Source organism: Labrus mixtus, chromosome 5 (genome assembly GCF_963584025.1).
Source record: "Labrus mixtus chromosome 5, fLabMix1.1, whole genome shotgun sequence".
NCBI lineage: Eukaryota > Metazoa > Chordata > Actinopteri > Labriformes > Labridae > Labrus > Labrus mixtus.
The window spans coordinates 31,739,639-31,754,182 of record NC_083616.1 but is presented as its reverse complement, the minus strand read 5'-3'; the positions used below and the strand labels follow the sequence as shown (position 1 = coordinate 31,754,182).

The 14,544-nt window shown below is 42.0% G+C and overlaps 1 protein-coding gene across 2 annotated transcripts in view; it reads left to right on the top strand.

The window, feature by feature from the left end:
- LOC132974898 (NACHT, LRR and PYD domains-containing protein 3-like) overlaps positions 1-14,544 on the top strand; it is a 184,150-nt gene that overhangs the window by 27,946 nt on the left and 141,660 nt on the right. Inside the window, exons 4-5 of one of the 2 annotated variants that reach the window (XM_061039217.1) lie at positions 12,269-12,379; positions 12,551-12,661. In XM_061039217.1, coding sequence (XP_060895200.1) covers positions 12,269-12,379; positions 12,551-12,661 — 222 coding nt within the window. Of the gene's footprint in view, positions 1-4,365; positions 4,473-11,870; positions 12,044-12,268; positions 12,380-12,550; positions 12,662-14,544 lie in introns of those variants that run through there. The other variant, XM_061039220.1, reaches the window with a different exon arrangement.

The following is a 14,544-nucleotide window of genomic DNA, read 5'->3' as shown; positions in this document are numbered from 1 at the left end:
ACTTGGGTACACGCAAGCCATTGCAGGAAAGTCAATGCACCAGCAGGAGCAGCGGACGACAGATCTGAGCGGACCTCAGCTCTGGTGGAAAAGAGCTCTGATGGAAAAGAGAAAACAGTAGGCAAATCAAAAGGTAGAAAAGGCCCTCTGATGAGCGCCTAAAAGAGGGTGACATGTGCTGGTAACCGCCCTTCAGCTTAGAAATAACATTGCAACATTACATTTGCACACACACACTGTTAGATAAGAAAAAAACAGGGTGAAGTGCTAGTAACCTCTCCACCCCAGATAGGCCATAACAGAAGAACAAGCAACACAGGAGACGACAACAGACACCATGGAGCAGAGACGTCGGGGGCATCCCTATCGACAACCTGGTCTATGTGGCCTTCGGGGCACTGTATTTATTCTGTTCATTTTTACAATGTTGATTATGTTTCCCGTTATCCGGTTCAACATACAGACTCATGTTTTACAGCCCGAGCAGACTACCAACTTCACTGACTTGACCCTTGATGTAAGTTTACACCTGACACATACATCTCGCGGACCCCTCCAGGTCCACATACATAATTTTACTCAGAACGGATGTAAAAAGCGCAGCGTCACTCCTCAGCCCAAACAGGTCATAGTGACCTAAGGCACAACACCTACTTTCTGGCTATGGCTGGATACAATTAACAGAATCGCCACATTGGAGAGCACAGCAGTAATTACAAATTTTAAATAGGTCTGTCCTCAACCATGCTACTCCTGGGACGACGTTGTTGCTCATTCAGATAGACTAAACCACCTTGTGGTAGCCGTTGGTCCATAACCAAGCAATATGTACCCTATACATCCTGTTACACCACACAGTGTGTATCTGTCAAAATAACAATAAAAGATGTTTCATCTGATGATGCAGGTTTCTGGTACCTGGGCATCGTTCAGACAGGAAAGGACACTCATTCCAACTGAAGGTAATAAAGCCTCAGCTGGCTTCAAAAATTTCTGATACCTCCTCAGTAAACACAGCCTTACCCACCGCTAGGTCCCCCAGTGTGAATGTCGTACAAGTACAAACACCAGAGAACCTTTTGAAGAAGAGATGGACTTCCCAACAGGTAACACCTGGTTACAATGGGTGCCTTGTACAGTGCAGCAAACTCTGACTGTTATGTCTGCGCACGAAGCCGTCCGACCCTGACTTTAGTACCGTTTGCGCTAAATCTGAACTCTGACGCTAAAGGTACCCATTGTATGCATTGGCTGTTCACCCAAAGACGTTACATTATCTGTTTCCCCCAGATCACCGTTCTTCTTGAAACCAACAACCGATGTCACCTTTGAATGTTATCGTAGATCAATTGGCTCTGTACATGTAGGCTGTGCCACCAATAGTAAATACACCTACACGGATTACTCAGCACAACTTAATTCCCAGATTGAACCCCGAGCTGATGTTTGTTGGTGGTGCGGTGGTATAAAAACTTAGATCTGTTTTACCCCAAAACTGGGTTGGCACATGAACCATGGTCAATTTGTTGCTTCCAATTAGGCTGCTTTACTTAACAGAGAATAAAACAGCTAATAATCGCAGTAATCGCAGTACCACTGATGCTTCTCTCTTCGACACTGGTTTCAACCACAGTAACATTTATATAGACGCCATAGGTGTTCCTCGCGGAGTTCCTGAACAATTTCAGGCCAGAAACCAGATTGCAGCAGGTTTTGAATCCTCTCTCTTCTGGTGGGTTACCATAAACAAAAACGTAGATTGGATCAATTACCTTGTGTACAACAACGTTTCCTTAACCACAAACGTGACAGGGCTTAGCCGAACAGTTGGATGCTGCTATGCAAATGGCCTGGCAGAATCGAATCACACTTGACATGCTCATGGCAGAAAAAGGCGGTGTTTGTAAGCTCTTCGGTAATCAATGTTGCACATTTGTTCCTACCAACACAGCACCAGACGGTTCTGTTGCTAGGGCGTTACAAGGCTTAGAGGCATTATCAATCGAATTAGCAGAAAACCATGGTGTTGAAGACTTGGCCTGGAATTTTTTTTAATTCATTGTTTGGTAAATGGAAGTCCTTCTTCACCTCAGCCTTTATTGCCATCATCTGTTGTGTTTCAGTATTAGATGTGGCTGCTGCTTGATTCCCTGCCTACGCAGGTTGTCTGAGAAGACCATTGAATCTGCCTTGACTCAGAGATTCATGCATGTTGAGACTGAGTTTTGCCGCCTACGGATCGTGTCTCATACTCACATCCTCCTCGCTCCATGTCTGATCGGGAAATAAACAATCTCAAATATAAAACTTACAGTAAAAAGTAACGGAGCAGTGTCAGGACGGACGTGCAGCACTTTTCTTCTCAGTGCAAAAACGCTTTGAGCAAAAGCTCCTGAGCGCACAGCCAGTGCCTATACTCCATATAACTGCCTATACCTGCACTACACCACTGCTAAAGTTTTAGTTCAGTTCAGACCTTTATTGTCCCTGGAACTCAAATTTGATTTACAGCAGTGGACACAAAACACAACACATAAAAAGACATGAGTCAGTGCAACACAACCTGCTGGAATACAACCAAGAAAAAGAAAAATGTCACTATTTGTTAAAAATTACACAGGAATGGTTCAGAAGCAATATATCATAAAAAGTGCCACAGTGCTGCTGGAAAGGGCATTCATGACTTAAACAATATTAAGAGCATTAACTGCAGGAAAGTTTGCATCTGTTGCTCTCGGCCCCGGGCAGCCTGTACCTCCGACCACAGGGGAGAAGAACAGAGAGGACGGGCAGAGCTGGACAAGATCGACTTTGCTTTCTTCACTTTTTGTCTTTTCTAGATATCTGACAAGGAAAGCTCCTGAGTGCCGATTATTCCTCCGGCTGTTTTAATAATCCTGACAGATTATTCTTGTTGTGCACTGAAAGGTTACCATAAATTAAAAGAAAAGGTTCAAATGGACTCAATAAAAGATTGGTAGAATAAATCATCAGTGTGTTATCCACATTAAAAGTGTTGTTTTTCCATTAGTGTTCTGTTCATGATTCAAGTTCTAGTCAATCCATGTGCCGAGGTTTAAACCATAGAGTTTAATAGTTTAGTCTTCTGCCGACAGGGAGGAGGTTCACTCATGTCAGGAGGGCCAACAGATACCTGAGGTCGTTTGTCCCATCAGCGGTTGGGTTTTTAAATGAGCTGTAAGCGTCGTTGCCTGTACTTTTCTTTGTGTTCCTTATCTCACTAACATCCATCATGATGATATCCATGGTAGTCAAGTTTCTATGTGTGTATTTATGTCTTAGTGCTGTTTTTATGTGATTCCTGTATGGACCTCTGTTGCAAACCAAATTGCCCCTCGGGGACAGAAAAGATCTTCCAAATCCAAATCCAAAAAATCTAAATGGAGCGGTTTAAATATAATTCACTCCATGTTAAAGTCACCAAGTGTTTAGATTCAAAGGTAAACAAGGAGCTGAGCGTAGAATCGGAACCAGTAGAATGCTCGTCTGTTGTCTGTGAGCTCATAAGGGCTCAACAGAACATTCAGCACACTGAAGTTCCACCTGCTCAGTCCCCTGCTAACCCTTGAAGAGGTAAGTCACTTTTTCTCCTGCTGAAAGAAAAACTTTTTAATCCACCTTTTTCTGCTCACTCAAACTGTGTAATGATGAAGTAAGACATTTAATCTCCCTGAATGTTGATCTTTCAGATAAATTACTTTTTTCATCAGTTAAATTCTAAATATCTTGACTGTAAGATGTGAAGTGATCTTAGTTTAGTGTGAGCAGTTTCAAATCTGTCAAATGTTCGTTGTTTGTTGTCTGAACTTCGTGTTTACTGAAGTTTGTTGTGTTTTCGTCATGTGTGAAATCAGCTGATCAGAAGAAATACGTTTTCTCATCTAGTTCCTTAAAAAGTTTCTTTAAAACGAACTGTTGGAAACAGAGATTTCATCGTGGCACAGAGATTCATGTCGTGTTGTAGTCAAGACCAAACTAACCGAGACCAAGACATACCCAAGACCAGAGTAATCCGAGACCGAGACAAGACCAAGACATTTAGGGATCGAGACTGAGTCAAGCCCAAGACCAAGGCAGGACTAGACCAAGACAAGACCAAGACATTTAGGGATCAAGAAGTTTATTGATCACTGAAGATCATTTAAAAAGGACGATGGTCAATAATAACTCAAGTTCTTTTTTTTATTTAATAACAGTCTGAAAGTTCTTCTCTTGATTGACAGCTGAGGTTTCAACATGAAGACGAGCTCTGCTGCTTCTGATCACACAAACACTTTTATTTCTTTTCATGAATCTTAAAATAATAAACTCAAACTTCCTTCAGGGAGAAATGGAGGGTGTGCCCTTTGATCACCTGTTGGTTTGTTGATGAACCAACTGTGGTATTTCCTGGTCTCAGTAGGACTCTGACTCTGTCTCGTTCTGACGCAGATCTGTTCTCCGTGTTGAAGGTAAGAGACACTTTTCACTGTTTTTTAAGACTCTCTGTTTAATTTAAGTGTCAAAAGAGCTGTCAAAGAGCTGTGAGCTAACAGTTAACCACCATGTTCATTAGCTGCTTTGACTATAGTAGAAGTGTAGGAAACACAATGACTCTCAGTTAGCATGCAGGCTATGCTAACCATGCTAACATGCTAACAGTACAGTTTTACACAGCAGAGGGAGGGAGTGGAGTCTGTCCTCATCAGTTAGGACTAAAAATAATCACTCCATCAGCTCAACTGGTTCCACAACTTCTCTGAAACTGGACAGTTGCCAAGCAAAACAAACATTCCTCTGCACCCACAGCAGAGATCAGCACAGACCAGAGACCTTATTATGCAGATCTATAAGTAGAATTACTGCAGTGAAATCAGAGTGTGTGATTCTAGTAGATAGATTTATAAAGACAAACTCTGTCTGCTGTAGTTATTCTCTATGATCAGCTCTTATTGAATGTCTCCTTCCAGTCAGACAGCTGTGTCAGATTGATCTAACCAATGGGGATTCCTCAGTCTGTTGGGCCTGTTAGATCCCAAAATGTAACAACTAACCGAAATGTAAGAACTGATCAATAATGTAACAAAAGTGCTGAGCCTGAAATGTAATAAGAAAAATGTAATAAAACCCAAAATGTAAGAACTGGTCAATAATGTAACAAGATGCTGAGCCCAAAACGTAGTAACTTTTTGCATTTTTTGGTCAGTTATTACATTATGGGGCAGGCTAAATATTATTCTCCTAATAATGTTATAATTTTATTACATCATAGAGCGAGTTAATAATTTATTGATTAATCATTAAATGTAGAGTTCAGTATGCAATGAAAGCAATCGTCAATAGTTTTTACCATAATTCAAGCTGTGTTCATAAAGTGTTCATACACATATGCGCATGCAGGTGTGTGTGTGTGTGTGAACTGAAACATCCCAACATTTTGTGAAATACTATAACAAAATATCACAGTACTTCATTATCACTTTACAATTTTAATGAAAACAGTTCAACAACAACAGTTGAAAGAAACTGGATTAAACCAATAGCCTACTATAACAAAATATAAGTGATACATCAATATCACATTACAGTTTAAATAAAAACAATTCTGAACAATTCAACAACAATCAAAAATAATTGGATTAAACTGAAAAGTTAGTGCACACTTTGAAAGATAACTTAAAATTCTGATTTAAACAAACTATCTAAATTCTTTCTAGCAATTTAGGTTACATTCTTCAATAGTCTAACAATATATTTAAAAAAATTTTTTCCAGAAGAATTAACTAAAAATTATTTTATGCAAAAAGTGTACACCAAGAAAAGAAAGAATATGAAGTATGTGTTTATATAGGGTTGGGGCTGCTTAATTTTTGCAGAATATATTTTTGACCTTATAGTTACCCTAGGATATGTGCCTGAGCACAAGCCAGGCTTTCATCCACCGTGGGTTTTGACCGAATAACTCCTGGAGATGCAGAGCTAGACCACTTGATTTACCACATGATTTGTAGAGCTTCATGATGCTGATACAGCAAACCCATCATTCTCAACTACGGAACCTTTTGCCATGAAAACACCAATGCACCTCGTAATTTCTCTTGCTCTTGCAATCGTTTGGGCAAGAGGGGCTGCAAACCGGCTTGTCAGTGTGGGTCTGCCTGTTAATGTGTTTTTAACAAGAGGAGTTGATTGGAGCTTCTCATTGTGTTGTGGATTAAATGCTGCATCATGTTTGTTGGGCTATTTGTGTAGTTCCCTGTCTTCTTGTAATATTTGCACACAGTTTTTGTCTTTTCTCTTATCTTCTCACCTCTTTCATTTTGTCTCTTGAGGAAGCCAAAATGTTTCACGGTGGTGTGGTCCGAATTTCAACATCTTGCACCGCAGCTGTCATGATAAAGACTGCTTGTTACAACCAGGTTACAACCAACCACCTCTGCTCTTCAGGTGCTGAGGCTCACGCGAGTGACGTAGGAAGTCAAACAAGAGAAGCATGAACAGATGGTGCCCTCTACTGTTTAAAAAAAGTACTGCGATTCAGTTTTTCAGAGCATCAAAGTGAACCTTGACACCTTTGAATCGATTTTTAACTGCCTCACGATTAATCTTTACATCCCTAGTATGCAGGTGTTGGAAACAGGAAGTTAGTTATTGTAGTTTGTCAGCATGGGGAGCTTCAGCAGTGACACACAGGTACTGTACATCACCTGTAGTAGTCCCTTTTTTAGTGCAGTCATACCTGCGTCAGGTGTGAACACGAACAGATTTCGATTGGCTGTGACTGACACTTGATAGTTAGTTTGTAGATTCAGATTAACCAGGTACATTTTGATTTTCATTAATTTCAAAGAGCGTTCCATTGATTGACTAACGATGTAAATGATCATTCACTGTGAAACTGTCGACAGTTTTTAGACAATTAAATAAAACATGTTAAACACAGAAGTTTATCGATCACTGAAGATCATTTAAAAAGGACGATGGTCAATAATAACTCAAGTTCTTTTTTTAATTCAATAACAGTCTGAAAGTTCTTCTCTTGATTGACAGCTGAGGTTTCAACATGAAGACGATCTCTGCTGCTTCTGATCACACACACAATTTCTTCTCATGAATCTTAAAATAATAAACTCAAACATCCTTCAGGGAGAAATGGAGGGTGTGTCCTTTGATTACCTGCCAGATGCGGTATTTCCTGGTCTCAGTAGGACTCTGACTCTGTCTCGTTCTGACGCAGATCTGTTCTCCGTGGTAAGAGAAGGTAAGAGACACTTTTCACTGTTTTTAAGACTCTCTGTTTGATTTAAGTGTCAAAAGAGCTGTGAGCTAACAGTTAGCCACCAGGTTCATTAGCTGCTCTGACTATAGTAGAAGTGCAGGGAACACAATGACTCTCAGTTAGCATGCAGGCTATGCTAATCATGCTAACATGCTAACAGTACAGTTTTACACAGCAGAGGGAGGGCGTGGAGTCTGTCCTCATCAGTTAGGACTAAAAATAATCACTCCATCAGCTCAACTGGTTCCACAACTTCTCTGAAACTGGACGGTTGCCAAGCAACACAAACACTCCTCTGCAAGTCAAGTCAAGTCAAGTCAAGTCATATTTATTATAAAGCACATTTAAAAACAGCTACAGCTAACCAAAGTGATGTACAATACATTAAAAAAGAAAAAACAACTTGAGATCACAATGTCCACAAGAGAGAAATATATATATCAATTCAATCAATCAATTTTTATTTGTATAGCGTCAACTCATAACAAGTGTTATCTCGAGACACTTTACAAGAAGCAGGTAAAATACCTTACTCTTTGTCTGTTAACATTACAAAAGAGCAGGTAAAAAGACCTTACTCATTGTTATGTTACAAAAAGCAGGTAAAAAGACCTTACTTATTGCTATGTTACAAAGATCCGGCCTATCCATCATGAACACTTTAGCAAAGCAGCAAAAGTTACAGTGGTAAGAAAAAACTGCCTTATTAAAAGGCAGAAATCTTCGGCCGGATCCCCGGCTCATGACGAAACAGTCTTCACAGGCCTAGACTGCGCCGGGCTTGGAAAGGGATAGGGGGAAAGATGGGATAAGATGCAGGAAGAGGGATAGAGAGCAAGGGGGTGGGGGGAGGTAGACCGTCCATCAGCAATCCGGTGGGGAGGGGAGGGGGTGTGTGTGTGTGTGTGTGGGGGGGGTTGTTCTGGCAAGCCGTCAACCAATGATCTTGAGGTGCCTAGGAGAGCTCAAGAGCTCCCAGGAAAGTAGGTGGTTAGTGACTGAGATTTATAGATAGATACATGCAGTAATATGATGTACTGTATATGCAGAGAGAGAGAGAGAGAGAGAGAGAGAGAGAGACAGAGAGAGAGAGAGAGAGAGAGAGAGAGAGAGAGAGAGGAGCTCAGGGTGCCAGTTCCCCCGGTAGTCTAAGCCTATAGCAGCATAACTAGGAGCTGGTCTACACCAGCACCAGCCCTAACTATAAGATTTATCAAAAAGGAAAGTTTTAAGTCTATTCTTAAAAATACAGACTGTGTCTGCCTCCCGGACCCCGGCTGGAAGGCGGTTCCAGAGGAGAGGAGCCTGATAACTGAAGGCTTTACCCCCCATAGTACACTTGGAGGCTGTAGGTACCACCAGCAGGCCTGCACTCCGGGACCGCAACGCTCTCGAGGGACAGTACGGCACTAGTAGCTCCTTCAGGTAAGATGGTGCCTGGCCATGTATATATGTATACATATATACATATATAAAGAAAGGACTTAAAAGAGTCAACAGAGGGTGCAGACCTGATGGAATGAGGGAGGCTGTTCCACAGTTTAGGGGCTTTTACTGAAAAGGCCTGATCTCCCTTTAGCTTGAGCTGTGAGCGGGGAACAGCCAGGAGGCCCATGTCTGATGATCTCAGGCGCCTAGACGAGGTGTACGGCCTGAGGAGGTTGGTAATATAAAGGGGGGCCAGGCCATTCAGGGCTTTAAAAACAAACAACACAATCTTAAAATCGATTCTGAATCGTATTGGGAGCCAATGAAGGGACGCTAGGACAGGACTGATATGCTCCCTCTTCTTGGTTCCAGTCAGCAGCCTTGCTGCAGCATTTTGGACCAGCAATTGCAGTAGTCAAGCCGGGATGAAATGAGCGCATGGGTTACTGTCTGTAAGTCACTGAATGAGAGGATAGGTTTTAGCTTGGAAATTGTACGGAGCTGAAAGAAACTGGATTTGACAACTGAATTTACCTACCGATCAAATGTAAAGCCTGAGTTGAAGATAAAGCCAAGGTTCCTGTCGTGGGGCCTAATGTGGCTGTATAAGTGACCTAAGCTGTTGGCGACCTGTTTGATGATGCCGGGGGGGCCAAAAAGAACAGCTTTGGTTTTTGACTCATTTAATTGTAGGAAGTTATGGGCCATCCAGTGTTTTATGCCTTCAAGGCATTGTATAAGAGAGGTGAGTTCTGCGAGATTGTTTGGTTTGACCGGTAGATAAAGCTGAGTGTCATCTGTGTAGAAGTGGTATGAGAGGTTATGCTTCTGGATAATTTGACCCAATGGGAGCATGTATAGTGAAAATAGTAGAGGGCCTAGGATGGATCCCTGTGGTATCCTACAGCTCAGACCAGATTGGGAGGATGTGGCGTTAGGTAAGTTTACAGAGAAGGTTCTGTTGTTCAGGTATGATGTAAACCAAGTCAGGGCTGTGCCCCCAACACCAACCCAATGCTGCAGGCGATTAATTAAAATTGTGTGGTCGACAGTGTCAAATGCTGCAGTAAGGTCCAGTAAGATCAGGAAAGCACAGTTTCCAGAGTCCATTGTAAGCAGAAGGTCATTGTGGATTTTGAGAAGTGCAGATTCTGTGCTATGGGCTGCTCTGAAACCTGATTGAAATTTGTCTAAAATACTATCATGATGAAGGTAGGGTAGCAATTTCTCCAGAATAACCTTTTCTAGCACCTTAGAAAGGAAGGGTAGTTTTGAGATGGGTCTGTAGTTGAAAAGTGGTATGGGGTCCAGGTTGGGTTTTTTTTTAACAAGGGCTGCACTATAGCATGTTTAAATGAGGGAGGAACAGCACCAGTTGACATAGAGCTGTTTATAATGGAGGGGATAAAAGGGCCGGTAATATCAAAGGAATCTTTGAGGAGCTTGGTAGGTACACTGGGGCAGGTGGCAGATTTCATTTTAAAAACCGTCTCTTTGAGTGAGGTTAAGGTGATAGGCTCAAAACAGTTTAACTGGGCAGAGCAGTTGAAGGGCGGGGAGGCTGAGATGTGCCTGGTAGGGGCTGAGATATTTTTTTAATGCCAGCAACTTTTTCAGTGAAGAACTTTAGGAAGTCTTCTACTCTACTAAGGGGAGTGTCTAGAGAGGATCTAGGGGGGGGCAGGTGAGAGAGTTTATAATATTGAATAGGACTTTAGGATTATGGTGATCTTTTGAGATGATATCTGAGAAATGTTTTGCTCTCGCTGCCTTGACTGCAATTTGGTAGCTGATCAGCCGCTCTTTAAGGATGTCATGTGAGATTTGAAGCTTATCCTGCTTCCACTTGCGTTCAGCTTGTCTGCAGCTCCTCCTTAGGGCTCTAGTGGATTCACTAAGCCAAGGCTGTGATTTAGGCTTTGGTTTTTTTTATCTAGAGAGGAGCAATATGGTTGAGAATTGAGGAGCAGGTAGCATTAAATAATTGAATGTGATCCTCAGTGCAGAGTTCAGTAGGAATATTTTCAACGGACAGAGTATCTTGAGCAGCTAAGAAAGCAGCTGAGCAGTGGCAGTGGCATTACTCTCGTTAAAGTAACGAGAGTAATGCATGGGGAGGAGACCATTTGATGACAGGTCAGAGAGAGACACATTAAAAATAATGGCACTGTGATCTGAAAGACAAGGGTCCATTATTTCCAAATTGTTAACAGGAAGACAACAAGACAAGACCAAGTCCAAAGTGTGGCCATGTTTATGAGTGGGACCTGAGACATGCTGTGCAAAATTAAATGATTCAATCAGGTTTAAAAATTCACAGACAAGTGGTTTTGACAGACAACATACATGGATATTAAAATCACCCAGAATTAAAATTCTTTCAAATGATGGCACAATTTGCGATAAGAGGTCTGCAAACTCAGTGATAAAATGTTTATCTGATTTCGGAGGACGATATATTATGATGATAAGAAGAGGGTTTGCATTACTGACATGCGTTAGTGGCGTCCATGGCAGAGAGCGGAGGTTACTAGAGTTTACACCGCTGCGACGTTCAGTGGCAGATCGGGATTTTGAGCCTCTGTGATATCGGAAAGACATTTTTACTGGAATATTGAAAGTGCTAGAAGCCTCGAAAGGTCCAAGTCCTGTAGTTGAATGAATTTTCGACGTGGAGCTCTGCAGAAGGGTACTGCACTGTGGGTGCAGCAGAGATCAGCACAGACCTTATTATGCAGCTCTATAAGTAGAATTACAGCAGTGAAATCAGAGTGTGTGATTCTAGTAGATAGATTTATATTGTGACATTGACGATCGCTGCGACTCTGCTTCTTGATCATAAAAGTTGAAAATGTTTAAACTTTTATGCGTACCCAAAAACTGTTAGAAAAATGCAGCAAAGAAGAGCGCCCAGCAATCGCGCTGGACCATAGGATAACCATGGTTTTGCTGGTGCCGCTTTCCCTTTTTGAAGGTGAACCAGGTAGATGTGATGTGTGTAGACTGACAGTGAGGTGATGATGATGATGATGATGATGATGATGATGATGATGATGATGAACCAGGTAGATGTGATGTGTGTAGACTGACAGTGAGTTGATGATGATGATGATGATGATGATGAAGGTGAATCAGCAGCTTCATCTCTTTGTTTCCTCAACAGCTGAAGATCTTTGACTGGATGTGACTTCAGCAGCTGAACTCCATCAGTGTTGTTGTAGTGACAGAGTGCAGCTCTCCCAGCAGGGGGCGCTCTGCTATGGATCAGTGTGAGGACACAGAGGAGGGAGTCCCTCCCTCTAAAACCTCTCTGTGTGAAGAACATGAAGCTCTGAGGTGAGGATCTCTAACTGTCCATGACTCTTCTCCATGTCACAGCTCAACACTCACATCACTCCACCTTCATCATCATCATCATCATCATCATCATCATCATCACCACCTTCACCATCATCATCATCATCATCATCATCATCACCATCATCATCATCATCATCATCATCATCATCACTTTCTCATCTGCTGCTCACAGTAACTAATAATATTTGTTTTTTGTATCAGGATGCTGGAACAGAGACCAGACTCTCCTGGACCCAGCTGTGTGTCCATGAAGAGTGACCGGTCTAAGGGTCACCTTATTGAGTTCAAAGATAGACGTCCTGCTGATGGAAGGTAAGAATTAAAAATCAAGTTAATGTTATGTCTCTGTTGTTTAAAGACTCATATCTTGGCTCAGAGTTCATCACCATCACCATCATCATCATCATCATCATCATCATCATCATCAACACTGTCTCATCTGCTGCTCACAGTAACTCATAATGTTGGACTTTTTTGTATCAGGATGCAGAAACAGAGACCAGACACTCCTGGACCCAGCTGTGTGTCCATAAAGAGTAACCTGTCTGTGGGTCGCCCTGTGAACTTTAAAGCTGGACATCCTGCTGATGGAAGGTGAGATCTGAAATTGACAAAAAGCTCTGTTCTGCTTTTCTGTAGGCTCACTCTTTCATCCTCAGCCATTTACATCACTCTCAGTCTTCAGTCCATGTTCACCTCTCCCAGGACTCGTACTTTTCTCCTGTTTCTCCTACTTCTCCAACAGAGGTCTTCAGAATTCACCTCTTTCTCTTCTATGTTTCAATAGCCCAGACCTTCCCTTCTACTCTACTCACCTGTCTTCATTTTCCTCATCAGCTTCATTTAGTTTTCTTACCACTTCATGATCATTGTGTGCTTTGGTTCTATCTTGTGTTTTTTCTTTTGAAGTGTTTGTATTTGAACCCTGACCTTCCTGAAGGCTGTAAAATGTGGAAAATAATCATTTTATTGTAGATGTGAGTCCATTTTTTTCTGCATTTGGGTCCTTCCCTGCGCCCTATTTCCCCGACCCTGTCAGAACTTAACCTGCCTGACACAGAACCAGCCGACAGTGTGATGGACTTCATGACTTTAAAGCAAAAACAGCCTTACTAGAAAGAAGCTAAATATTCTTAGACAAAGTCAAAATAATAGGCCAAACCTTAAAAAGAGACAAATCTGAGGAAAGATTTATTTTTGGGCTCTTTGTTCCGTTATTTAGAGATGGGACAGTAGATAGAGTCGGAAATAAAGGAGAGAGAGAATGGGGAATGACATGCAGGAAAGGAGCCACAGGTCGGATTTAAACCCGAGCCACCCGCTTGGAGGGCTACAGTCTCCCTGCATGGGACACGCACACTAACCGCTAGGCCACCAGCACCCCAATTAAAGCATTTTTAATGAATGAACATTTTTGTTTTTCCCTCAGGTAGAATGAAAGTCATCTCCTTCCTCACTCCCAATGATGACCAAAACAAACAGATATACTGTCCACAATATCAGATTTCATTCACTGAGAGTCTGCTTCTGCACGTCCATTTTAAAGCATGCACCATCAAGGATGGGAGCCACGGTTTAAAAACTGTGATTAGAGGATTATGGTCCACATGGTGGATGTTGGATGTCCTGACTTTGTCCACAGCCCAGATCCTGAACCTCATGAGGTTCTGCTGGTGAGATGTTGGGCATTGAAAGCTTTAGGTCAAGGTCACTAACCTACCTGGTCCATACATCCTGCTGATCCAGCTGACCATTGTACTGATATCTGACTACACTTTCTCCTGGAGTGAATGGTACCTGAGTCTAGCTGAGGTACGTTTAGTACATCAGGGATGATGTCATGGTGGTATACTGAACATTTGGTCCAGTGATCTTGGCTGGACACTGGTGAGCAGATGTATCATGAAGACTGCAGACAAAGATCTTCAAAGCTCTTGAGTGTTTTTTACAAACCTTGTAGGATCCATATACTGGACTTACTCACAATATAAAAACTACAGTGATGGTGCAAGCAGCACTTATTCCCTATCGGAAAGACATTTTTACTGGAATATTGAAAGTGCTAGACACCTCGAAAGGTCCAAGTCCTGTAGTTGAATGAATTTTCGACGTGGAGCTCTGCAGAAGGGTACTGCACTGTGGGTGCAGCAGAGATCAGCACAGACCTTATTATGCAGCTCTATAAGTAGAATTACAGCAGTGAAATCAGAGTGTGTGATTCTAGTAGATAGATTTATATTGTGACATTGACGATCGCTGCGACTCTGCTTCTTGATCATAAAAGTTGAAAATGTTTAAACTTTTATGCGTACCCAAAAAACTGTTAGAAAAATGCAGCAAAGAAGAGCGCCCAGCAATCGCGCTGGACCATAGGATAACCATGGTTTTGCTGGTGCCGCTTTCCCTTTTTGAAGGTGAACCAGGTAGATGTGATGTGTGTAGACTGACAGTGAGGTGATGATGATGATGATGATGAT